At 43.4% G+C, this 26,426-nt stretch overlaps 2 protein-coding genes across 2 annotated transcripts; one reads left to right on the forward strand and one right to left on the reverse strand.

Annotated features, from left to right (window-relative positions):
• Nucleotides 1–192: 192 nt before the first annotated feature.
• On the reverse strand, nucleotides 193–16,949 carry LOC139285130 (centrosomal protein of 164 kDa-like). The gene is made up of 28 exons (XM_070905607.1): nucleotides 16,870–16,949; nucleotides 16,347–16,430; nucleotides 15,797–15,908; nucleotides 14,721–14,952; nucleotides 13,395–13,553; nucleotides 13,173–13,298; nucleotides 12,996–13,076; nucleotides 12,358–12,462; nucleotides 11,068–11,268; nucleotides 9,502–9,552; nucleotides 9,281–9,417; nucleotides 8,392–8,955; nucleotides 8,177–8,308; nucleotides 7,719–7,914; nucleotides 6,099–6,173; nucleotides 5,783–5,905; nucleotides 4,976–5,119; nucleotides 4,646–4,729; nucleotides 4,492–4,560; nucleotides 4,134–4,393; nucleotides 3,837–4,022; nucleotides 3,205–3,388; nucleotides 2,989–3,096; nucleotides 2,409–2,511; nucleotides 1,903–2,256; nucleotides 1,748–1,820; nucleotides 1,540–1,659; nucleotides 193–1,141 (listed from the first exon to the last, which is right to left on the reverse strand). Exons 2-28 carry the CDS (start codon nucleotides 16,423–16,425, stop codon nucleotides 1,045–1,047), a joined length of 4,155 nt encoding a protein of 1,384 aa, XP_070761708.1. The 5' UTR covers nucleotides 16,426–16,430; nucleotides 16,870–16,949; the 3' UTR covers nucleotides 193–1,044.
• Nucleotides 16,950–23,767: 6,818 nt separating this feature from the next.
• On the forward strand, nucleotides 23,768–25,682 carry apoa1b (apolipoprotein A-Ib). Its single transcript, XM_070905664.1, has 4 exons — nucleotides 23,768–23,813; nucleotides 24,528–24,581; nucleotides 24,752–24,896; nucleotides 25,079–25,682. Exons 2-4 carry the CDS (start codon nucleotides 24,539–24,541, stop codon nucleotides 25,680–25,682), a joined length of 792 nt encoding a protein of 263 aa, XP_070761765.1. The 5' UTR covers nucleotides 23,768–23,813; nucleotides 24,528–24,538.
• The last annotated feature ends 744 nt before the right edge of the window (nucleotides 25,683–26,426 follow it).

The following is a 26,426-nucleotide window of genomic DNA, read 5'->3' on the forward strand; positions in this document are numbered from 1 at the left end:
ACTGATACTGGCACTCGTGAGCCCGTGCAGGTTGACAGGTTGTTATCTGTGTGAACAAAATACAGTACGATAATCTGGGTGTGGATAATTGCCTGTACGCACATGGACAAACAACCACACACACACACACACACACACACGACAGTACCTGCCTATAGCAGGATCAGTACACAAGAAATACATGAATATATGTATATATAAAACTATATTTATTAAAATATTTTATAGAAAAATACAGTATTTACACAAACATGACAGACATTTTATCTCTTTGCCTGGACATATGTTGAAAGTGTAATCAACAGCTCACTGCTCCTGCTGTGCCAACGTCAGTGGAATATGGAAATGTAAAGTAAGCTAGCTTCACCTGATACTAAGTGATTTCTGAAAGGCGACAAAAACTGTAGAAATTATTTAAAAACTCAGTTCACAAACAAGTCACTTACACACCTAGTGGCATAAATACAAATGTAATCTGTCATGAAATGACGCTCGGCCTCTGTGCAGCTGCTTTTTAGTGCCAGCAGCAGCAAATGGGTTCACAACATGAGTCTGGAATCGTTTTCAGTAAAATAAGTACTTATCTTCTACGTGATTGTCTTATTATAACCAGTAAGAAGCAAACCTTTCCTATCTGACATCAAAGTAAACTAAACCTTTTAAAAAAACGGATTGGCCCAAGTCTGGCACGGAGCTATAATCTGTAAACGTGACACTGGGAGTGCTTGAAAAAGTCACCTGCTGCTCACAGCTATATGTTATGTTGGAGGATAAAAGTCCTCAGCCCTCTGTGACATGTTGCTCCCTGAACTGCCAAGTCCCTCTGCAGTCATCTGTTCCACCAATCACAGCAGAGGAGGTCTTACGTTCCCTGAAAACCTTTGCACTGAAGGCTTAAAAAAAAGAATGACTCAAAGAGGGCACAGGACTCTTGTACGAGGCCCTACGTGTAAACGACGCAACACTGACCCGTCACAGTCATTAATGCTCCAAAGTCCTCAGTGACAGCCACGGTGCAGCAGGACTGAACTGTGCCTCCTGTCCTCAGTAATGATAGACTCGGATCTGGTTGTTATCGTCCAGGCCCAGCTGGACCAGGCTGCTCTTGGTTGAAGGAGCCTGATAGCGTGTGAATAGAGGTCTGGAAGGTCTGGAGTTAAAGGCGACGACAGGCGCTGTGTTTATAAAACAGTCTGACAAGTGATGGTGTGCTTTAGACAACAGATGGCAATGATGTGAAGTAGTAAAAGGTTATCAGACGAATCAAAAATATAACTGAATGTATCAATAAATAACATTGTTAGTTACATAATCAAAATGTGTGAAAAGTGTAAAAAGAAATATAATTCTAGCTAGCTAGCAACAGTCCTCACAGTTGAGTTTTACATTCATTGCTTTTTGACCAAATGACTGGAGGATACTGCATTTTTGTACATTGAGATGAGACACAGGATTGCGTGCTCTTCACGTAGATTCAACACAACGCTAACATGTATGTGTGTCAGTGTGAGTGGATGAGTGTGTATGGTAGAAGGATACATGCTGGTGTCTTTCTTCCGCATCTCCAGCCACCTCTTGTTGCCGTCAATCAGGCCCTGCAGCCTCTGGCCGTCTACCTCCACTGACTTCTGCACGGACCGCAGGCTGCGACCGTGTTCACTGAGACACACACAGTTTGAGGGTTGTTGTGAGCACATGTGTATGTAATATGTAATAATAACATGGTTAAAGGTGTAGAGCAGGTTACCTAGCAGGAGCGTATGATGAGTAAGCTGAGGTTGTCCTCATGGTGCTGGAGGCGACGGGGTCCATAGCTGCTCCTGGAGAACAGAACAACAGTTCAGGACCAACAACCTTTTTAACAACCCCCATCATTGGTGCTTCACTCTTTCTAATGCTTACTGGGGAATATCTGGCTCCATCGGCTGTTGATGAGGCCCTCAGAAGCCCTCAGCCCACTGCTGATGGGGGTGCTGAAGAGAGGGGGGGCGGCGGAGGTGCCTTGGGGCGCCCAGTTCCAGGAAGGCTCTGAGAGCCTCACTGTGGGTGGTGGGGCTAAGGAGCTGGGGCCCAGGGTGTGCATCTGGGGCATGACCGGGGCAGAGGGAGAGGTGGAGGGAAAGACTGTGTAGGGTGTGGTGCTCTGCCTCTGGGCCAGCGAACCCAACGCACTCAGGACGGTGTTGAGCTGGCCTGAGATCTGCTGTAGGGACTCTGCTAGCTCCTGGACTTTGTCCGGGACAGTGGGATGACCTCCTGATGGGGGGGTGAGGGAGAAATGGAGAGAAAGAGAGGAACACAACCTTAGGGTAGCTGGAAAAATATAATAATCTGAGAAGAGTTTCTGAAACAGCAATAATAACAGAGTCTGTGTCAGATTCTTTAGTGAAACTATGAATATGTGTCACCTGTCCCATCCGGGGGGTCCACGGTGCTGCTGAGGTCAGATTCAGTCACATCAAAGGTCACCTTCCTCTCTCCTGCCAGCCGAGACAGATCCTCAAACAGCGGCTAAACGGGGAATGCAACAGGACAAAGTGTGGTTAATAGCAGCTATGATTTGCCTGTATGTATTTATTACCTGTTGATTTGATTTATCTTCATAAAAACTGGGAAAAATATTAGAAACACAAAATTAACAAATGCCCATTCTGAATAGAAATGAGGTTTAAAGTAAAGTAAGCTTCGGTACACAATGTATCGCCAACATCCAAGTCATTTTATTAAGACATTTTCTAATTTTATTTAGAGCTAACTCTATTATCAGAGTGACTATACAGATTACACATGTGAACACAGAGAGTGCGAGGAAATGAATGATTTATGTTTATAGATTTGTTATGAGCATACATTTTCACCATCACCCTGAATGTTTCAGCTACGACTAAAGGTGCTGGTTGACGTCATGATGTCGATAACACTTGTGAAGTATGATTTAAGTATCACTACTGTAAGGCTGCAGATAGCGGCTGGTATTTTTGTCCTGACCTCCTCAGCTATAGAGCTCTCGAGCTGCTGGAGTTGCTCCTCCTTCCTCCGCAGGAGACTGTTTCCCCTCTGAACCGTCCGCTGCAGCTCCACCACATTTCTGGCCTCCTGACAGAACGAGGGGAAGTAACCAGCCCATAACACTTATTTTAAACTCAACCCCGTCATCACACCAATTATTATTCTGCAGGGGGGGGGGGTTATGCTCCTCCCTACCTGCTGGAGGTTTCTTATCATCTCCTCGGTCACCACCCCTCCTTCCTGGTTGGGGTCCTGGGAGGAGCTGGTCTGGGCCGCCTGCAGAGCTGCCTGTCTCTCCATCAGCCGACTGCTCTCCTTCTCCAGGAAGAGTTTGGTTTTTTGGATGGATGCGCCATGTGAGGAGATGTAGCGTCGGAACCTGAACACATAGAGGCGTGGGGGTGAGAGTAATGTTAGGCCTTCTATCAGCTATCTATAAGCTAAGATGACATGAATACGAAGGTTTAGTGATCCATTACTTCCCTCATACACCTTCAACTGATGGATATGTTACAGATTGTGTTTATTGTACAATCAAATAATGCCGTGGTATTAGTAATATTCATACCACTTAAATCCTCCATCAACAACAACAGTACTGCCCTGGCTGAAGACAAACAATTATTCAATTCTACTTGTTATCGTGGCATTAACAACACTGAATATTAGCATATCAGCTTTCAGTAATCCATTTAACACCTGTAAGAACTGACAACTCTCTATTGATCAGAGGCCTAATAGACTAATAGTTCATCTGTACCCTGTAAATACCAAAATTAGTGCTTTTATCATCACAAGAGTGTTCTGTTTTCTCTGTCTGTCCTTACTCGTCCATGCTGCTGTGGCTGTCAGGAGCAGGGGACAGTGGCCGCTCGTCCAGGTCCTCTACATGTAGTGATGAGTCTCTCCGGTCACTGGAGGGCGCTGTCACCTCTGCTTTCTCTGCCCTCTTTTTGTACGGTTCAGGTTCTGGCCTGGGGGAGGCGCTCACTCTTTCGCCTTGTTCCAGCTCACTGATTGGACAAAATAAGACCACAATCATTGCATTCTTCTCAGTTGAGTAATTCCACTGGCTAAAAGTAAAAACATAGGAATGCGTGGATGTCCTGTGTCGGACACTATACCTGACTCTGCGACTGAGACGGTCGCATCTCTCCTGCAGCAGCGCCACCTTGCCCTCCAGGCGCTCCTTGTTCTCCTTGGCTCTCCTGCTCTCTTCCCTGGCTTTGTCTCTCTCCTCCCTCAGCCTCTCCTCCTCCTCCTTGGCCTCACTCCTCTCCTCCCTCGCTCTCTGGATGAGTTCTCTGGCTTGATGTTTCTCCTCTCTCATCCTCTCCAGCTCCTCCTTCAGCTGGTCTCTCTCCTGGACCAGCCGGGGTAAGGCCTGGACACACATATAGGTGGGGAAATAGGGGGTTGATAGTTGGACGGGTGGGTGAATATAATCTCTCCTTTTTAGGAAGAAAAAGTGGGATGTCCCACCGCTATCTGTCTGTCCACTTCTTCCTCTTCCTCCCCAAGCTTCTTCCTCCTCCTCTTCAGATCTGCTGCCTGATAAGCGACAGAAACCATTAGTCCATGTGGCTTAGGCTAGTGTATCAGTGATTAATAGTACATATAGTGTGGGATAGAAGACCTTGGTCTGGAGCACGGCCTCCTGGCTCTTCAGCTCTTTGGCTCTCAGCTCCATCTGATCTGCTAGATCCTGCAGTTCTGACTCCTAATAGAAAAAATAAGACAGATTTATTCTCTGGAATAAAGTGTGTATTATATTAGAAAAGTCTTCCCATCACAACATGGTTCCAGTCCATGTTTTACATTAAAAACATCCATTTAAACACCAAACAGTGATACCAGGAGGAAAAGGAGGACCTTAGACAATATACTGGCACCACGAGTTCAGAACTGCATCATTAGTGAATATGTGTGTGTGTGTGTGTGTGTGTGTGTGTATGTCTGGTCTCACCTTGCGCGAGTGTGTCAGCTGTGTCTTTTGTATCTGTGTGTCGAGCTGCAAGCGGAGTTTCTCTAGTTGGACAGCATGCGAGGCCTGGAGACGCTCTCTGTCCTCCTGCAGAGTAGAAAGCAAGCGCTCCCTCTGAGCAGTCTCCTGGAATACACAAACACAACGTTTTATAATCGCCATCCTTAACAACAAAAACTGAAAAACTTGGGAATACTGAAAATGGGAAAGCCACTCCACTAGGTGGTGTTGCTGACCACTGAACAGTGTTTCTTACTCAAAATTCTTAAAATATATAACAATATTACTTTCTTCTCAAAGCAGCAAGATGATATCCTTCAAAAACAAGACGCATTTTGTTGGTATTTCACATCTATGCTAGTTTAGACTTTGGGATGGATGACTGATAAAAACAAACAGAACAGGAGGATGGAGGTGAAATTTAGTCTGTACAATAAATATGAAGCTACTGCCAGCAGCAAGTTAGCTTAGCTTAGCACAAAGACGAGAACCAGGGGGAAACAGCTAGCCTGGCTCTACCCAAAGGTAACAAAATCCACCTACCGGCACCTCTAAACCTCACTAATGAACTCATTATATCTTCTTTGTTTAACCTGTATAAAAACCAAAGTGTAAAAATGACAAGCTGTGGTTTTACTGTTATAATTTTGAGCCTGAAGTTCTTTGTTGATGGCTGCTGGAAACAAAAATATAACACTGATCTCAACATATTGTGCTGTTTTCATTATTATAAGTCATACAGGACGAGGGCACACATCAGCTGATTGAGAAATGTAGTCACACTCTGACCTCATCCAGGTATTTCTCTCTGATGTTGCTCATCTCCCTCCTGTGGTCCTCCTTCAGCTGGTCCAGCTTCCTCTCGTGATCACGCTGCACTTCATCCCGCACTTCCTGAAGAACATCGGCCAGCTAGACGGTGACAGTGAAGTCAGTTTACAGAACAAAAAGTTAGATTCCAGTCAACATTTAATTAAAACCTTAACTCACATTCAGAAAGAAATACATGATGATGATGATGACGACGTAACTGTACAAAATCTGTGTGTGTGTGTGTGTGTTTGTGTGTGTGTGTGTGTGTGTGTGTGTGTGTGTGACCTCTAACCTCTCGGTGGTACTCTGCCAGTTGGTGTTCAGGTCGTGGACTCATGAGCTCCCTCCTCCTCTCTGTGATTTTGGCCTTTAATCAGAAACAAGCACAGACAGACACACACAGACAGGTCATTAATCTGTGTCCCTCAAGTCCAAAGGCAACACGTTCCATCAAAACAGAACAAACACAAACTTTTGGTTCTCATGGTGTTTCCAGTTGTTCATATAAACCTAACACAAGAACAATGTGATCATCCAACATGTTTGAAGAGGACCTATTATGCTTTTCCTTATTTTCTGTCATATATATATACGTATATATATTTATATATATATATATATATATATATATATATATATATATATATATATATATATATATATATATATATATATATATATATACTGTATATAAGGACATCCTTGCCTGTCTGACATCACACAGACCTGGCAGATGAAAAAACTGAAGCCGGAGCTTTAGGCTCAAAGGGATTACTTTTACATACATTTACCTCAGTATATATATATATATATATATATATATATATATATGTATATATATATATAATGTTAAAATGTTGGATGTTCATACTAAACATTGCCAGAGTTGCCAAATAACGAGATAAATGTATGTAAAAGTAATCCCTGTGAGCCTCTGAACGCTCTGTTTCAGTTTTTTCATCCACCGTGTCTGTCTGATGTCAGACAGGCACGGATGTCCTAATATGGTATCTCTGCTCCAGGCACAGACCAGATGTTTATGCTTATGTCAATGTTGCTTAGTAACGTTAGGTTTAGAGTTTGCCTTCGGAAATTCTTCCCAAGACTTCTGGAACTTAGCCGGCAAATCAGAAGAAAGTGGGGGCTTAAAGAGACAGGGGCTCAAACGGCTTGTTTCGGACAGAAGGTGAACTGAGGGTCTGCATGAAGGACCAGTATAAGATAAATCAGGACTTTTTAAAACTTTTTAAAAAGTGGAATCTAGTGGAATCTAGTGGAATCACTAAATGAAAATATAGAGCTGGAAATGAGCATAATAGGTCCCCTTTAAACATTAACACTCGAAAATGATTAGAGTTCATGTCCTGTTAATGCCACTCTTTAAAACAAATAGAACAACAGTGCTGCCCTATCGTACTCAACAACACAGTGGCATCAACATTTTACTTCCAAAATGGGTGCAAATATGTTGGTAAAACGTGATAGCAACAACATAACATAAGAATTCTTGCTCTTGCTTTTTGCTAATAACAACTGACAGGAAATAAACCCAAACTGGAGCTGTGCTGATGAGGGTGACAGGAGCGTGAGTCACTAGAACTAGAACTAGAACGGTCTCAGGCTGACCTTTCCTCTACATAAAACAACTGGTATCCAGGTTAATATGCCAATACCTAGCATGGGTCAAGAAGCTCTATGAGTCATTTGTTTTTCACTCATTTATCAAACTTAAATCATTGATTTTCAAACAGATGTTTGTCAAGCTATTTGTACCTATTTTTGTTGTTCCATAGTGTGTTTGTCTCAAGGCAAGTCATGCCAACAACATTTAAACAGTGAGATTTGAATAGCTAAATAATACCGAAATCCAAAATGAGCTGGACACAAGCAGGCCAGCATCATCCTCATTCACCTCCTGTTTCAGAGAGTTCAGTTTCTCCTCCCTCTCTCCCTGGAGTCTCCTCTTCTCTGCTCGCAGCTCTTCCTCCGACTCTGCCTTCAGACGTTCAATGTCCTGCCTCTTCTGGGCCTCCAGCCTGTCGCGCTCCGCTACTCGTTCTTCCTCTAGAGTGGCGCGTAACTCCTTCAGCAGGACTTCGCTCTCCTCCCTGAGCACAGGATGCACACATTGATGTTATTTGGGGGATTACAGGTGATTAACTGCAAACTGGTTTAAATTCAGTTGATTTGCAAGGGTCCTATTCTGTAAAGCAGGAGTTCTCAGATGTCTATAATGAGTAAGTAAAGAGTAATAATATGACACCTATTAGGCCATCAGCCACCCATGTGATCAGACTTCGCAGATTTAGCCTCACTTTGACATCCGCTGCTCTAGTGCACCTCTGTTTTATGTGTTAATGTGTGTCTGACCTGAGTTTGTGTTGCTTCCTCTCCCTCTCCCCCTGGGCAGACTCCCTGAGCTCCTCCAGCTTCCCATCAGACTCCTCATTCAGCCTGGCCTCCTCCTCTCTCCTCTTTGACAGGAGGCGCTGCCGCAGAGTCCTGGGGAGACACAAGCATTTATGAATTAACAAATGTAATGTAATAAAGCAGGGAAAGTTTGGTGTTATATTCTTCTCGTCTACCTCAGTCTCTCCTCGCTCTCCTCCTTCAGCTTCCTCTCCTCCTCCTCCTCTTCTCTCCTTAGCTCCTCCTGCAGGAGGCGCATTCTCTTCTCCTTCTCCTTCATCAGATGCTCCCTCTCCTCCCCCACCTCTTGGTCAGCCTTCCTCTTCTCCCTCTCCTTCTCCTCCTTCCTCTCTCTCAGACTCCTCTCTTCTCTCTCTGCCCTCTTCCTCTCCTCCTCCTCCTCCTCCTCCTCCTCCTCCTCTTCTTTCTCACTCTCTTTCTTTTCTCTGTCTTTCCGGATTCTCCAGCTTGGCTCTTCTTCCAGTGGGCTCTCTTGGTTTTGTACGGGGGATTCAGCATCTTCCAGTTGAGTGTTGGCATGGCGGACAAGCCGACCTCTGGAGGTTTCAGGCCTTTGTAGCCCCAGAGACGTGCCGAGGCCTTTGGTTTTTAGAGGGAGACCGACACCATGCTCTGAGTGGGACAGGCTTGAGAGGGAGGACGAGGGGCTGGACTGGTGGAGGACGAGTCGGTCAACTTTCGGTGCCAGAGGGTTGTTTTTGCCAGCCGCCTGCAAATGCCTGAAGAGGGAGAGATGTGTTACACCAACGTTAAATACATGCAGAAAATATCCAAAGATCGCACACAGCTTTCAGTGTTACTTTATTAATGGACAAATTGTGCATATTTCCTGAATGTTCATGACACATAGCTTCATTTGTCGGGGGATGATGGAAAACACTGGGTTAAGAGGGCCTCTAAAATAAAAGGTAAGACTTCTAATTCCTTGTGAGACACTATTGAAGACGTGGACACACTTCTTCGAGAGACTTCTCGTAAGGATAGTGCCTCCTAGTCTGAGCACAGCAGCTGTTTTCCAGGAAGAATATCAAAACAACAACCTACCTCTTGGCAGTGTCTGCCATCTTTGTCTTTGCCCCCTCCTCATGCTGCTCTTCTTCTTTTGTTTCCCCTTTGTCGTCTTTCTCCAGTGGACTGACAGTGCCAGAAAGGTCGTTGATGTCCAGAATCTTTTCCGACAGCTTTAGGATACAAAACCAGAATCATTACAAAACTAGTTGACAATATGAATGAATGAATGGTGGGTTGGTGTCACACTGCTCTACCTTGACATCTATGGAGGATGAAGCCTCCTCAAAGTTCTTACTGGCCTCGGACTCCTGCAATAAACACACACACGCAAACACACTCAGTGACAGTTCTTCACAGGTACACAACCAAAATTGCGCAAGCAGCACTAAACGTCGCAGTGTGAGGAGACACAGGAACACACACAGCAGAAGGTAAAAAGCAGAGCGTACATGCAAACACAACCAAGGCCGGCGAGTTGGCAGGCATACTGTAAAACCAGACAGTCGAGCATTGTGTAACTGAAGCAAGCAGACTCTGAAAATGGGAGAGGCGATGGCGGGAGATGAGAGTCCCTTCAAAATCAACTGCCAAACTAAAAGCTACTACCAAACTACCAAAAGCCTGCATTGTCAGTGGGAAAAGGGAGCAAAACCATCCAATCCAGTCCTCAGGGGCTCAAATGGATTGTCCTTTGACCAATTGATGTTCCAGTGTGCGAGTAAAGACATCCCAGAGGGTGAGAAGCCCCTAAGGCAGTGGAATTTAATTCTGGGAACTACATGCACCTGCTTGCAGAGATCAAGCAGGATCAGGGTTGGGGTCAGGTGGTGAATGGGGGGTGGAGTGGAGGGTTGAGCACGCACAGAGGCAACAACAAACCCTACCTCTGCAGGAAGGGGACATTTTTTTGTCACATCCTTCATCTTGCCAGCAAGAGTTTTCCTCTTTCGGTCAAGCGCTTTAAGGTCACTCAGCATCGTCTTCTCGCCTAGCTTGGCTGGTCGGACTTGAGCCGTTCCAGTCTCAAAAACCTCGACGACTTCCTCCTCACTCTCCGAAGCAGTTCTGGGCTTTTGGGCGTCTGATTGCTCGTCTACCTCCTCCAGTCCCTCCCCCTCTGTTTCTCCTCCTTCGCTCTGTACACATCTATCTAACACCTCCTCGTCACTCTCTGTCAGTCTCCTCTGGCTCAGGGAGCATCTCTCCAAAGCGGCATCGCTCTCACCCTCCTCCTCCTCCTCTTTTTTCTCCTCTTGCTCCCTTTCGCTTGTTATCTCTACCTCCTCTTCCTCACTCTCATTCTGCCCCTCTTCATCCTCTACGCTTCTCTCAAGCTCATCTCTCTCCTTGTCACTTTTGAAGCATTTCTCCACAACTTCATCGCTACCTTCCTCAAATTCACATTTTCCTTCTTCTGCGTGCACCTTCTCCTTCTCCTCTTCTTTCTCCTCCATTAAACTCTCCATATTCTCTTCTCTGTCTTTGGTCTCATCATGCTGGCTACTTTCTACGTCCTCCTCGCTGCCATTTTCCTCTCTTTCATTGCTCTCCTGCTTCTCGTCCTGTTTTATGTTTTCTGACACTCCACCATCCCCTTCCTCGTTCTCTTCATCACCACCTTCACAGCATTCCTCCTCTACCTCGTCACACTCTTCCTCTTCTTTCTTGCTTCCTACAGACCTTTGACTTCCTCCCTGCTCTTCCTCCATCTCCTCCCCGTCTTCTTTGCTTCTTCTCTCATCTGCTCCCTCACCCTGAGCCTCTCCCTCTTCCTGCTCATTTCCTACCTCTCCTTTCTCCTCCGTCCCTCCCTCCTCTGCTTCCCCTCCTCCTTCATCCTCCTCATCTTCCAACTGTCCTCCCTCCTGCTCCTCCTCCACCACCTCATTTAACTCCTCAGCTTCCTCCTGTCCAGCAGAGTGTTCAGCTTCAGGGCTTATAGGACCTAACCCCACCACACTGACATGGTTTCCGCTGCCCGCCAACGAGGACAGGTGGAGGTGGCGGCCCCTCAAAGAGTCCTTGGTGGGGGGGGTAAGAAGAATAGTCCATCCATCCCAAACAGAAACACAAGGGAGAGAAAGGACGGAGGAGGGCAGGTGAGCGTAGGAGGCAGACAAAAATATTGTGACCCCCGTTGAAGGGCGGTGGGGGGGTGATGATCTTGACACAAATACATGCAAAACTAACAGATTGTGCATTTTGAAAAGACATAAATATTCAAGTTAGACAGCCAACACATGCGTAGAAGAAATATCTGAATCTATACGCATTAGTTCCGCTAAACCATTGTGTAATTTTAGAACAAAGAATAAATTCATTACCAGCTTTCATTAACAGGTAATGTGAAAATGTGAAATAAATTATGACTGACTGAATCTAATGACAGTGTTGGGTAGTTGTACTGGTCCCAATGAGGATGAGAACATAAATCAGAGGGAAATGACAGTATTCACTGTTTTGATGGTGATGATACATGCTCCTGATGTATAGCTTCAGACAGCAAAGCAGTAACAGTGACAGTAGGAAGACAGCAGGACAAAGAGGAAGACACAGTAACAGCCGTGGCCATAGGACAGATCCCAGCAGCACAGCAGCTACAGGAACACATCCCAGGTCACGGTGCAAAGGTGAGGGGTTTAAAGGTCAAAGAGGTCACACGAGACAAAGAGAAGGAATAACAGATAGTTTAGAATCAGAGAGACAACAAGAAAAGTCCACTATAGTTGTGCCACGCTGAGAATGTGTAGAAATATGTAAACCATTAGGACAGCCCCAAACTTAAAAACATATTAGTCTAACTCTGGTCTTATACAAAATCTCTGGTTCAAAGATGCAGTGCAGACGCAATGTTAACCTCCATGACTATGAATATACCTCAGATGCCAGGTTTGTGCCTCTAAGGTTCCTGTGAACTCATGTGATATGAAAAAAAATGTGTCAGAGGTAATCATTTGTCAATCACAGTGAAACACACACACAGGTGTTACACACAGAACATAGAAATGGCAGCGCGAGCAAGAAAGACAAAAACAAAGCTGGGAGCCACTGCAAAAGTGGACAATGTGTGTGTGTGTGTGTGTGTGTGTGTGTGTGTGGTGTGTTTTTACCTGTCGGGATGGTGGTTCAGGGCTTTGATCTCCAGATAGGGCCAAGTCCTGTAACTCTGGCTCTGTCCTCTCCTCAGCTGGCGCTTCACCACTAGCTTCACTGTCCTAGAGCACACACACACACACACACACACACACACACACACACACACACACACAGTCGTGTTTCTATCACTTCAGAGGACATTACATTGACTTACATTCATTTCCTGGAGACTTACCCTAACCATAACCACTACTTGCCTAACTCTATCCCTAACCATAACCTAAACCTGACTTTAGCCTAACCTTAAACTAAGTCTTCACCCTAACATTTAATGATTTAAGTTATGGGGACTAGTCCCCACAACGTGACTGTGTAAACAGATTTATGTCACCACAACATGAGTAATACATGTCCACACACACACGCACACACAGGACACTAAACCTTTTCACTGGAATTGATAAACCATTAAATAATAAAAGCACTGGAGTCTGCTTCTGGAAATAATATGGAATCAAACTGAATCTAAATCTACAAAATGAACACTGTTGTTTCGATTCGAGGGAATTATCAGGCTGAAATATATTAGTATGCGCCTTGCAACAGCTGTTCTTATTTTCTCTTATTGTAAGATTTAGCTTGTCCAGTCTACCTCATACTGTAGGCCTCCTCCAAGGGCATCTAGGTCCAGATGCAGGTTCTTCAATAAACGGTCTGAACCACGAGGACTCGGCTGAAAAAGTGACAATGGTTTGATAGGGACATAAAGTAAACATTCAAGAGCCAACTGCTTTCATCACCTTGCATTTGTCTTTAGGTTGTACTGTACCTCGTTTTCTGAGATTTTCTCATCATTATCATCATCATCATCATCAAAGCCAGGCAGAGTGAGAGACACCCTCTCTTCCTCCTGCCTGCTGCCCAAAACACTAGATGCTCCACTACTCCGAGGGCCCTGACAGCGGTAGATACAGAATACTGTAAGGGTTTGGGAGAGGCTACAAATTCACAAGCATATCATATGGTCCTTCATATAGCACTAGGATCTTACCCCAAGGGGGGTCTTTAGGGGCTCCAGTCCCCCAGAGCTACCGAGGGACCGCCGGAGAGCAGGGGCAGAACCAGGGAGTGGGCCTGGGGCATCCAGACCTCTCAAAGGAGCCAGGCTGCCCAGCGGGGATGGTAGGGGTCCCAAGGCTGAGCTCAGTGCCTGTTGGAAAAGAGACACAGTCAGAGAAGTAAGCACAGAGACCGAGAATCTCTAAACATCAGAAACACGTACATAATTCATTAAAATAAGAATCCCCACTAGTTGATTGGCCATCTCCAGATCAAGTTTTTGACTGAGTCCTTTATGTTTGCTAGTGTATAGCATGAAGTGTGCAAAGAGTATGCTTTATCATCCCTATAGACAAATTAGAAGACGACCGGATGAGTCAAATCATTTTGACATCTCCAAGCAAGAATAGATAATTGTTAATATTGCTGTGAGGTCCATCTCGCTTCGTACTCAGCATTGACAAAATGCACACATTTAAATACAGATAAACTGTATTCTAAACTGTAATTGTGTGGTAAATTTGCCAAACCACCTCTCCAAATTCAGCATGATTTCTTCCTTTATCCTGCACTTTGCTCTTCCAATTTCACATTTTGACCTTTTTCATTCTGTACAAGGTTGGGTTAATGAGTGATTCTTTCCATGATCCACACCTGCTTGGAGGATGTGAAAGCTCCTTCACCTCGATTCCAATACAGAGACACCAGGTTTACAAACAACAAACAGCATTTAAAACACATTTTATACCTCCTCTGGGACCATTAAACTTTATGATCATTTTAATGGGGATGAAGGGAGCTGATGAAATTGGCCATCATTAAAGCTTGTCTTGACTGTACCTGCTTACACTGCTGTACTCTTACTATATAGGCTACAATATTGCACCAGGTTTGAACTGGCACCTCTGGTCTTCAAAATTTCAAAGATGTGTTGGTCACACCCACATGCGCTTGTGCCCACAGTTTGAACTTGTCATTGGGCTCAGTTTTGGGAAAATACAGTGTGTGTGTTCTTGTGGTGAGACCTTGTTCTCGGCCAACCTCGATTTTCTTTCCATGATGGGTTCCCACAATAGGAATAGGTTTATGATAAATATGTAAACTTTCTACTAAAAAACTAAATATTCTCTCAAGGGCCTTACATTTTTTTCATTTCACTTTTCATGTATACCTTTCTGTAATGAAATGCAATGGCTGAATACATTTGTTCTGCTCTCTTATAAGGCAGTAACAACACAGAGTGAAGCATTTCTCACACACACAAAAAACTGAAATACATGATTAAAAGAGTGGTAAAAAACAAAACAAAAAAACTCACTCCAGGAGTCTTGACTGGCCCCTTCTTCTTCTTCTCTTTCTTCTCCTTCTTTTCTTTCTTCTTCTTCTTGTCCTTGTCCTTCTTCGCCCCTGCGCCTCCTGCAGCCACTGTGAGCTGGGCGCGCTCACGCTCTTGGGCCACCAGGCGGCGGTAGTGCTCGTCGCAGGGGTGATCCCAGGTGGACTGGCCCGAGGAGAAGTTGAAATAGTAGATGTCCCCCGTCACATCCTGGCTGCGGGGGAGGAGGGAGGAAAGGGGGGGGGGTCACTTCAGCACCTCCAAAAAGGCCAAGGAAAGGGAGGCAGAGATGATGAGTGGACGGGTAGGTGAACAGAGAGCTGTCAGAGGTTGTGTTGACACCTGAAACTACTGACTGTGTAACTTATTATTTATTCGTTTACACCCACAAAATCTATTTTATTATTAGTTCCATCCACTCAAAGCATCAGATTGAAGTGATATCCCACAAATTAATTTAATTTGTTTTCTCCATAATTTGTCAACAAGAGCACACACAGAGAGGAGAACTGGTGGACGGGTATTAAATTTAGTTGAGCAATAAGCAATTCAATTGGTTTAGATGCTGCTTGTTGCTTTATCAATCCTAAACAAACCCTCAGAACTATACCTTGTATTGATTGCTGTGTTAGTAGTGTGTTGTAACGTAAGGCATTATTTATTTCACTGCAGCTGACATCTCCACGGAGACGTTGTTACGAGAAGGTTGCTATTCACTTCAAATTTCAGGTGTCAAGGACAGACCTTCACCCTTGATTAGTTGCAAGGGCACAAACACTCCTTCACTACATTACTGTCAAACACACTGCTGGGACAGCTTGTATCTTTGGTGGTTCATTATGGATCACCAAGACTGGTCACAACAACTTTCAACTCAAATTGAGAGTAATAGGAACCCTGAGTAAGACTGTAAGACCACAGCCTCCCCACACCATTTAAATAGGATTCCATAATACACCCAGCGCTAGAAGACCACAGCAAATACTCTGCTCCAGATCTCTGCGTAAGGTTGTTTTCTGTGTGTCGCCAAGCTCCCCAGCTTCTCTCCCCTTACTTACCAAGGCTTCCACTCAGGAGGCAGAGGGGCAACGATGCCTTCCCTGGCCAGCCACAGGAGCTCTGGCTCACTGTCGGGATCAATGCCAATCTCTCTGGCGTACTCTTGGATCTCTGACAAGATAAAGAGAAACAGAGAGAAAGAGTGGTATGAGACAAGCTGAACGTAAAAGCTGTACATTACACAGCATCTAGTAGGTTTAACAGCTCATTAAGGCAAATTGAGGCACCCCCAAAACAAAACATGATACAAAAGAATGATGTGAGAGTTTGGGAGGGGAGATACTCTCGATATTGACACTGAATAAATGAAGAGTGTAAATAAAACTACATTAATACTTTCCATACTGCTGCTGTCAGGAAGGATCCTCCATTATCTATCATCAATAATCAGCATATCAGTGTAAAACAATCAAGCTGAGGATTTCATACCTGCTGCAAGTAAATTTTACCTGGGGCTTGCATTTTTATTTTGGGCTAATCTAGGCACAGTGAGTCAATCATATCCTTGCTGGTCCCCATACCCAGGTTATTACCCTCACCACCGTGTACCTTGTTCAGAGGGTATATAGGTCTCATCATAGTCCTCTTCAAGGATGAGCTGGTCTCCTATGAGAGCAGCTGCAGTCATGGTTACTGCAGAGACACGGGGGAAATGCAAAACAAGATGAGTGGCACAAGAAGGGCAGATGTATATAACACAGTGGCAGACAACTACACAAGTCTTGCTCGATAGCGCAAAACGCCTTGCCATTATGTTCAACTAATAAGATTAACAAATTAACTTCTGAAGCTAGCTAGATTGTTGTACACAATATAAAAGCACATTCTTGAGCCTGTGAGAAACTGTGCATCAGTAAAGCCGAATCAACATCTCGATAAATAAAAGATATTGTCGTGAAATCATTTTAAGGACAGTAATGCGTGGGACAACTGGGAAAGGGGTGAGCTAAGCTATTTAAGCTAGCATCTCAGCTAACTTCAAAGCTAGCTAGCTGGGCGCCATCTAGCTAGTTAACGTTAGCTCAGCCCGCTAAGTAGTTTGAGAATAGCTTATTCGTGATAAGTGATTTACCTTCCAAACTTTTAATCGTTTTCTCATTAGCCTCTGTGGCAATATCGATTAGTTGTCAGTTGTTTGACACAGACATTGTGTGCGCAGAGGGGAGAAAAATGCGAAAGTTACAACACTAACAACATCTCCAAGGACGCTTCCCCCGTTTCCTGTTGACGATGGAAACGTGGCTCTGACTGGCTGAGCCACATGAGGCGTTCAGGCGACCTCGTAATCTCCCCTATTCGTCAACATATACAGTACTTTTAATAATAGTGTCGTTAGTGGCTTTTGTTCGATTGAAAAATGTCACTGAACCGCCTTTGATTCAGCATAACCAGAGAGATAAGACAATATTACAGAAGCATTTAATTGATTTTTTATAAATTTACTAACATTAATCAATTTTGCTTTTCTCAAGGGCAAAACTAGTGTGGGTGTTGTAGGGAATGAGCTTCAGAGATCCAGGTTTACATTTTACACGTGGCTACTGTATCCATCCTACTCTCACTCTCTTTTCTTCCTCTTGTGAGGTTTAGGACTGAAGTCACATTCATTTCTGCCATTTCTGCTTAAAAGGAGCACTGAATACTTTGTTTGGAATATTATATATATTTGGAAAAATTACTCATATTCCCCTTTCCACCTGTAAGCGGTGTCTGGTTATGTTGTAATGTCTTAAATTCATCACTGAGAAATATTCAGAGCTTTGGTTCTGAATACCTCCTCTAAAGTCTGATGGATATCGTTCTAGTAAGCGGCCAGGACAGGGCAGGACCAAAATATATGATAGTGATTTGCATTGTTAGCCTGGCATTGTCTCCAACAATCTGAATTAGAATACTGTCATTTCTTTATCATGACTTGTAATTCAAATAACTGCTCTTTTTTTAAAAAAAAACAGCTTAGTAGGACTGAGTTTATTTTTACAAAGGGAAAAGTGGAAGTGTTTTGCATGTGTTTACAATGTAAGGATCCCTGTAGTGTGGCAAATTGCACTTTCTGTCCCCAAACCTCTTAATAACAGCTGGGAGCTGCATTAACACTGTGTTGCTAATCGCTGCCTTTGTCCCGTCCCGGAGCCAGGGTGTGACATCAGATTGTTGACAGTCTTCTCATGCAATCCATTGTTGACTGTTATCTAGTAAATTAGAACGACTTTTCTGTCCACCATCTTGGTGTAGTATGTACACAGAGTAGGATTATAGCTTCAAATAAATAACACTATCTTACTTTGAATTACGTTCTGAGAGAATCTTTACCACAAGAGGGCAGGAAGGATGCAACATGGCGAGACATGACATGACATGGTTCACTTGACAAGCAGTCTTTAGTCCACCTCTCTGACATAGAAGCTGTGGTGATGCACTGAATTAAGTAAATTACTTTAACTCTCTGGCTTAATGTGGTGCCAATAATGCAGTTTTAAGTTTTCAAATACCCCCTACTGCTCAACATGTATTTCCTCCCCTCTCACGTGTTGGTTTCTCACATATTTGACATGCTACTTTTTGGTAATAGGTACATATTATTAGATAATAAAACGCTAATAAAGCACATATTAATGATAGTTATGTAACATTTGATTGGTATTAATAAGTAATAAATAGTGATCCAGAATCCTTGACTTGCATGGGTTCAGGTAAAAAACGACTTTTCTTTCTGTGTTTGCCATGGTGTGGGCGGCTTGGTTTTTAGAAACAGGGTGAATGACATCTACATCTTTGGCAATGGTAGCTTTAGCATTGCAAACAGGCCTTGAAACTCAGATGATCAACTCAACACCTACGCGCTAAAACAACATACACAGTCCTAATGTGAGATTGCAGCGTGTATTTCAAACACAGCACCCCAAACATGTGTCATGTACGTTTCAGTTTGTGAAGGAGCTACAATTTGGAAGCCACGAAGTTCATTTTTTTAAGGTTAAAATTTGAGCCAACTCATCCTTTTTTAATCTATGATGGCGGCAGATGTTACATCTGTGTTGTTGAACAACCCAACTTGAGAAGCATCATGACCCCTTCCATTTCAGGAAACATTTGAAATTGAAAAAAATGATGCAAGCATGCTAATGCGTGCAGGTTCTTTCACCAATAACTGACGTGTTCAATACCTTGTTTAGCCACTGTTTAAAATTAGTAGTGGAGAAAGCATTGAAATAATAATGTAATAGTCATAATACATTTACATAAGTAAAACTCATGCATTCAGAGTTTTACTAGTAACAGTAAAAAAGCATTTAGCAGCAAGTGCACTAGATAACTGCTTGTTAGATTAAACTATTGCAATGCATAATAGTGTTTGAGCTTTTTTGCATGTTTTACATGTGAGAAATATGCATCTGCATTCTTGTAACCTATGCAGCCAAAATATAAATGTAGTGAAGTAAAAAGCATATTTCTCTCTATGGATCAAATCAATAAAAATGGAAAACTCTACCATCATGTTTTCTGGCAGTGACCTTCTTGAGGGGACCACTACAGTATGTAGCAAAGACTTAAACTATGCAGTGTGTGTCCTTTTTGACAATGTAAACACACACAGTTTATAACAGCTATATCAGCTTTCAGAAGTGTTGCACTTCTGAACCAAGGACCATGTTCTTCTTGTGTTGGCAGGCCCTAACATTTAACTGTGCACTTTAATACATTACATTATCTTTGGAACAGTCTTGAGAGCAGCTAATGTCTACAGAGGCTCATAAAAGGAGAAGATAATGTTCCCTATCACTAGTCAGGACGGCATCTCACTGCATGTTGGTTGGCACTGAAGTGTGTCCTCATTATTCTCTAATTGTGCAAGCGTATTTGTGAGAGCGTGTTTGATTATTTTGTGATTAAACAATATTCCTTGGTGACTGTGACTCTGACTGTCACCTTCATTCTGCTCCTCTAATGATTTAGGTTATCTGAGTTCAGGGTGGATTTTCTTGCTTTGCTGTCAAGCTGTACAACCCACAGGGCGATACAACCTACAGTGACACTCTCCAACCAGGGCTTTGGTCCAAATATCTGTATTAAAGCAGAAGCGACCTCAACAGATGTGACATTGCAAAACCACATCACTACAGTTAAGTAGACTTGGGTATAGCAATCTGAAGTGGTGTGTGTGCCGGAGAAAATGAGAAAGAGCTCCACACTGTTGCTCACAGCTGAGATAACCTCCCCTGCTGGTTTGAGAACAGTGCTCCATCATGGAGGCAGCTGGAACAATGACGTGACCTTTGAACCTCAGCCAGGGCCTGATCAAATGGTGGATTTACTGATTAAATATTTATCAGCTCCAGGCAATTACCCCACATCTGTCTGGCTGTTTGATGGTCACTGTAAAACTGGTTGTTGATCATCAACAAAGAAGTTCCTTTTTATTAGTAGAGCATCAATAAAATCCCATCACATGTGTCAGGCTAGAAATCAGTAGGCCTTGTTGATGCCGAGTAAATCCTAAACTGTCTCTGTTTAGCAGTGATATTGTCTTAATTCAAGCAAAAGTTATGCTTGCAATCCAGCTGGATCTCTGACCCAGTGATGGTGCTGCCGATACAATGCCTTTGTGATTTTGACCAAAATGGTTGTCAGCAACTTAAGTTTGAAAATGTCCCAAATTTTTAGATTGATCCCTTTTGCCCGTTTGAAATGTTCTTGTCGCTCGTCACAATAACTTAGTGTTCAGATGCCTTCAGTATTGCAAAACATGCCACCTTAGCAATTTTCTTGCCAGCCAGGTGTTCCGAGTTTGTATCGATAACAATTACGACGGCGGTAATCTAGATAGATGGCTCCTTGTGGATGTTGAATCAACGTGGTGCAATGCAAGCAGTCTCAAAGGTTGCTGTTCCAGATAAGAGTCATTCTTTTTGACGAGGACTGTTTCACTCAGCAGCTCTGAGCTCAGAGCAGCTGATATGTAGTACACTCTTATCTCACGGGCCAGGTCAAAAGCCTTAAAGACTACTGTGCAATGACACTACAAGCTGGAGCCATTGAGAGGGGCTGTGCTGTGATCTGTTCAGCCCTTTACTGTTCTTGGTGTGTATAGTGGAGACCTGCAACTGACGATTATTTTCATTATTGATCATTTTTTTCATCACTTGTGCGCCTCACAATTTTCCAGAGCCCAAGGTAGCATCTTCAAGTTGTTTGTGTCCAACCAACAATTCAAAACCATTGTTGTCCTTGCTTGGCTGTTTGCTTAATAAGGCACTCTTCAAGCAGAAATTCAGACATACACATTATTGGATGTCAACTACAAAGCTTTATAACATTTTCAAAATGTCTGCTGTATTTTGCTAATTGGTGTCAGACAAATGGCTAGAGTTTATAGCATTGGTCTGAACCTAGCAAGCATTGATGTGGCTTGCATAGGTGAGAGCTGTGCCACCCATTTGTCTTCATGGCCTCATCAAGCTCAGCTTGGCTCCTGCCCATAAAAATGTAAAAGCGAGTGAGTTTGTAGTCCGGAGGCGAGAGTGAAGGTAGACGCCACGGTGTCAAATGATGAATAACAAAGGCAAATGGAAGTAGAAAAAGACAAAGAAGGGTCAAATGTGATTTTTAAATGGGCATATATAGGAATAGCAGCAGACACACGCTGAAACCACCACAAAGGGAAACTGGAAATTTGTTTTGAGGTTTTCACTCCTGAAAAACAAAAATCCCAACACAAATGTAATGAAATCCAACAAAACCGCCGTGTAATAAATTCATGCTCAGCTCTTTCTTGAGATCCTGACAGGGATTAGTTGACTCAACTGCTGGTGTAGCATAATGGGCCCTTAAGAGACCAGATGCAGACCATTTGATCCACCAGGTGTACTTTCTCATGGGTTGAGGTACAAATTAAGCCTGAACTGAAAACGTACCATAGCATTCTTCCAGCATGCTGTATGGCAGTAAGTCACTATTACTGATGAACATTCTCAATTTGGCTTTCAAAACACTGAACTAGGGTTCCTATTTTCATATTACGGAGTGCATTGCTGTTGGATATCTAACACCATCTATAAGTTTTATTCGATGTGGTGAACTTGTGTTTGATATGGAAAACTGAGAGTAAAGTTAGCCGTTTGTGGTGTCAATTGTCTTGAATGTCATATATAAATGTATGTTACCGTATATGATTTGAAGTCTTGCTGTAGTATCTTGCCACATGTTCCAACTGAACTGTTGGGTCTCTGTAATAATACTATAAAGAGTACGGTCTAGATCTGCTCTATTTGTAAAGTGTCATGAGATGACTTTTGTTGTGATTTGGCGCTATATAAATAAAATTGAATTGAATTGAATCAAATTAGATATGAACTGGACATGTTGCAATCACTCAGAGCAAGTATTGACAGCACAAGAATTTGAGAGTAATGGTATTCAGAGAAAAGTGCGTTGACTATATAGGCTACTGGAACTATATTATGCAAGAAACACAGACGAGTCTCTTGGTTACAGTTGATTGGCAATGACCACTGATGACAATGAACCTTGCACCTAATTACACTGCATTATTAGACTAGCTTTCACTCCGCAGATAGTTGTGGTCTGATATACAGATGGCAGCATTTTCCTTCTATCATGGTACACCTATCAGCACATAGAGATGCTCGTGCAGAATGTATAATTAATACAGCACATTAATACACAAGGGTTAATAAAGCAAGTACATTACGTCACCTTCTCTGTTTTAAGTAGCATTGTTTTAGTTCCTGAACAAGAACGTGTTTTTAATTTGTGTATTACTGATTTTACCACGTATTTCACTTCGTGTCACGAGGGTAGTGGGTTTTTTTGTTTTTCCTAATATCTCTCCAAAGAATTGGCCTGAACCTTTAACTAAGGAATTATTATATTTGTGTGCCAGAGGACATACACGATATATGCATATACTGTATGTGTATAATTAGAGACAGCTTTCTATACTATGATCTTTCCTATTCCTCAGATTACATGAAACCACGGTGCCAAAGTCCACTGGTGATAGGACAACAAACAACAGCATGGCACACACCAGCCTTTGACCTATTAATCATCGCACACACTCCAGCCACAAACTTTGTTATCCATGAGCTGAGATAAGTCTGCCATGACACTGTGTTCTCAATAGATCACTGCCCTGTAACTTGGTCTTGTGTGTGCCTGTGTGAATGAAAAGGCACGCTTATTTGTCATCCACAATTTAGTGACTGCAGATTGAATGTGATTACATTTCAGAGAGTTGATTGCAACAAGTCCCTGTCTTCTGTTTGCTCTTGTTTGTTTCTCTTGGCAGCCTTTTGGCCTTTTGTAAATAATGTGGCTTTCCTGTCCTGCACACTCTTCTGTAACAAATGGTATGCAAGAACACCACTAGGAGGGGGGTCAACCTAAACTGTTGTTGGAAGAGTATGCTGCAAAAATGAATAAAAAAAACTACATTTTCTGTCTTTGTCACTCCCTCCCCTTTTCGTCATATTCACACTTCTTTCCTAATTTAACCATCTGCATGGCTCCGTCTTCACACCGACATGCCTTTTGTTCATGTCTTCTACACAACAAGAGCGGCCTTGTTGAAAGGCCTTCATCAAGCAGAACAAAATGCTAATAGCTATCCATAACTATTACTATTACAATACCAGAAGTATTATAATAGTAAAATGCTCTGTTGCCCTAAAAATGTGGTGAATTTAGAGGATTGTAAGGCTCTCCCTAAGAAATGTGTGTACTTCTGTAAAACTTACAGTACATGTATGATAATGTATAGTGAATCTGTGAATGTGTGTGTGCTGAGTGATCTCCTCCTAGCAGGTGACCGTTGAACTCTCAACCCAGTCCCCCTGCTGAGGGAGATGGCAGGGGGGTGAGGTCCACCTCCACGGAGACACACAGTCCTCACACCTCCCCCTCCCCCCCGCCCCTCTTCCCCACATGGACTCATCCCGCACTATAAAAAGTCTGCTCTTGCTGGAGTTGTTCAGTCTCGTCAAGAACTCCCCCCAGGTAAGACAAGCACACGCTGTGGCGCTAACTGGGACTTGGGCTGTAGAATGGGTAGCCAAAAAAGAAGAACTTTGCTGGAGAACTTTTTGTCTGCCAGACTTCAGCTTTCTTCAATCTGTTGACTTTGATGAAGTTGTGAGCCAGTGCCTAAAATAAGTTTCTCTGTGACATAGAAAAGTTGTAGTGTTATAATGCTGTTTAGCCTGTGGTGAAATTTTTAGCAGTTATCTTCATTTCACGGAGATGAAGAGATGCCTAAATTTAAGTGTGACTGAACTGAGATTGTCTTTGAGATCACAGAGATGACTTGCTAATTCTTTGACTGTAAAGCCTGGATGAGGATTACGTAGCAGTCCAGAGCTAATCTGATCGAGCTGAATCTCTCATTTGCAGCCATCGCTAATCTACCCAGATTACAGGTTCTCTCAATAGGCAGCCATATGTGTAGTGTGAACTCACTTGGGCCAATTCAGGGATGAGTGTGTAGCTTTAGACATTCTTACTTTTAAGCCTCTTCATCTGGCCTTCACATTACTTTAGGTGGGGGATTTAAGATTTATTGGATTAATGAATGGGTTTCCAGTTTGACATGGGGGTTTCTGTTCATTTCTTTGTGTAATTTAAACGGATTTATTAAAACCAATAAGTGTAATACTGTGAGTGTGACATGTGTACTGAATAATAAGCAACGGTTACCTGTTTTCCCACTCTAGACCACCATCATGAAGTTTGTGGCTCTCGCTCTCGCCCTTCTGCTGGCTGTCGGTGAGTACTGTGCTGTTTCTCACTTAACCTGCATGTGCAGCTTTTCTCAGTCGGTAGATCAATTTTACGTACCATTTGATATATTTTAATTATATTTTCTATTTTAAATGGCACTTCACTCTCTTTTTGCTCATCTCTCCTCCCCACCTTTCCTTTCCTATCCTCCTCAGGCTCTCAGGCTGCTTCCCTGCAGGCTGATGCACCCTCAGGTCTGGAACACTTCCGGTCTGCTCTAAGTGTCTACCTGAATCAGGTGAAGGACACTTCCCTCAGAGCCCTGGACCAGCTTGATGACGCTGAGCACGGTGCACTCAAGTAAGACCATGTCATTCCCGCAGTCAGTCCCACTTTCTGTCATTGATACTTGCTCGGCCACTGGTTCATTCACCTTTCTCCCATAGTCACTTTGTACAGTTCTCTAGTCACCATTAACTCGTTGTTGTGTTTATTTAACCTAAGCTAAATGGTTTTGCTCCCCCATCTCTGTTCTTTCCCAGGGCCAGCCTATCTCAGCGTGTGAACGACATCTACACTCAAATCACGGAATTGCAGAAGACTGTTTCCCCAGTCACTGACAGCGTCGTCAGCACCCTCTCTGCTGCCACAGCTGAATTACGTTCCTCTGTCTTGGAGGATATTGAAGGCCTGAGAACCAAGTTGGAGCCCGAACGTAATAAGCTGAGGGAAGTCATCGAAAAACACATCACTGAGTACCGCGAGCAGATACAGCCCATCGTCACAGAGTACTACAACAAGCACACAGAAGAGTTGGAAACCCTGAAGACCAAACTGGAGCCCCTTGTGGAGACTCTGCGCGAGAAGGTGGCTACCAACGTGGAGGAGACCAAGGCCGCCCTGATACCCATCGTGGAGGGTGTGCGTACCAAGCTCTCTGAGCGTCTGGAGGCTCTGAAGGAGCTGGCTGCTCCCTACGTTGAGGAATACAAGGACAAGCTGGTGCAGACCTACGGCCAGGCGCAGACCATCAACACCGATGAGATCAATGCCCTGCAGGAGAAGATTGCGCCTTTAGTCGCTGATATCAAGGTTAAGCTTCAAGCTATCTTCGAGGCCTTTGCTGCTACCGTCACCAAGAACTAAGTCCTCTCCTCCCTGTTCCTGTAACTAACCTCACCTACCTGTCAATCCTAGATCCATTCCACCTTTCTCGCCATTCCTTCTTTCCTCACATGCGCATACAGACCACCTCCCAAAATGAAGCCAATGCCTAACTGATGCCTGTCTTTGCAACAAAATGGCGGGACTCTTGCTCTCTCTCTCTCCCATGCAAACACCTTACTTCATGCGCACATGCTCAAGCACATGCAAGCAAAGACATACACAGACACAAACATACTCAGCACACACATGCTGTACTCTTTGCATGCCATGGCCAACTGCTTACATTTTGTGTAGGAATCGTATGTGAATTACCACAAGTGCCTGAACGTCTGTGTAATAATGCTTGTCTGATGAAAACTGTGCTTTGACGAAATACAGCTCAATAAACATCTGACTGTTTATACTACTTTGCTCTCTGACTCTCACTTGAACAGTTTTATATGCCACTTAGATATTGAAATGATGACTTTGAAATTCCCTAAATGGTCTGTCTGTAATGAAACAGAATATTGTCTATAACAATCTATAGCACACTGCAATTCACTTTGTAATTACACCCATGTCTGATCTATCTGAAGCCAACATAAGGAAATGGCTTCTTCAACTAAACTATTAAAATACATAATGATAATAACAAATACGATCCTCTCAGGAATATAACAGTACACCTTAAGCTTTATTTGAGTGTTTTTGACCTCGGTGAGCCTCTAAGGTCATATCACA

This window comes from Enoplosus armatus, chromosome 5 (genome assembly GCF_043641665.1).
Source record: "Enoplosus armatus isolate fEnoArm2 chromosome 5, fEnoArm2.hap1, whole genome shotgun sequence".
Classification (NCBI taxonomy): domain Eukaryota; kingdom Metazoa; phylum Chordata; class Actinopteri; order Centrarchiformes; family Enoplosidae; genus Enoplosus; species Enoplosus armatus.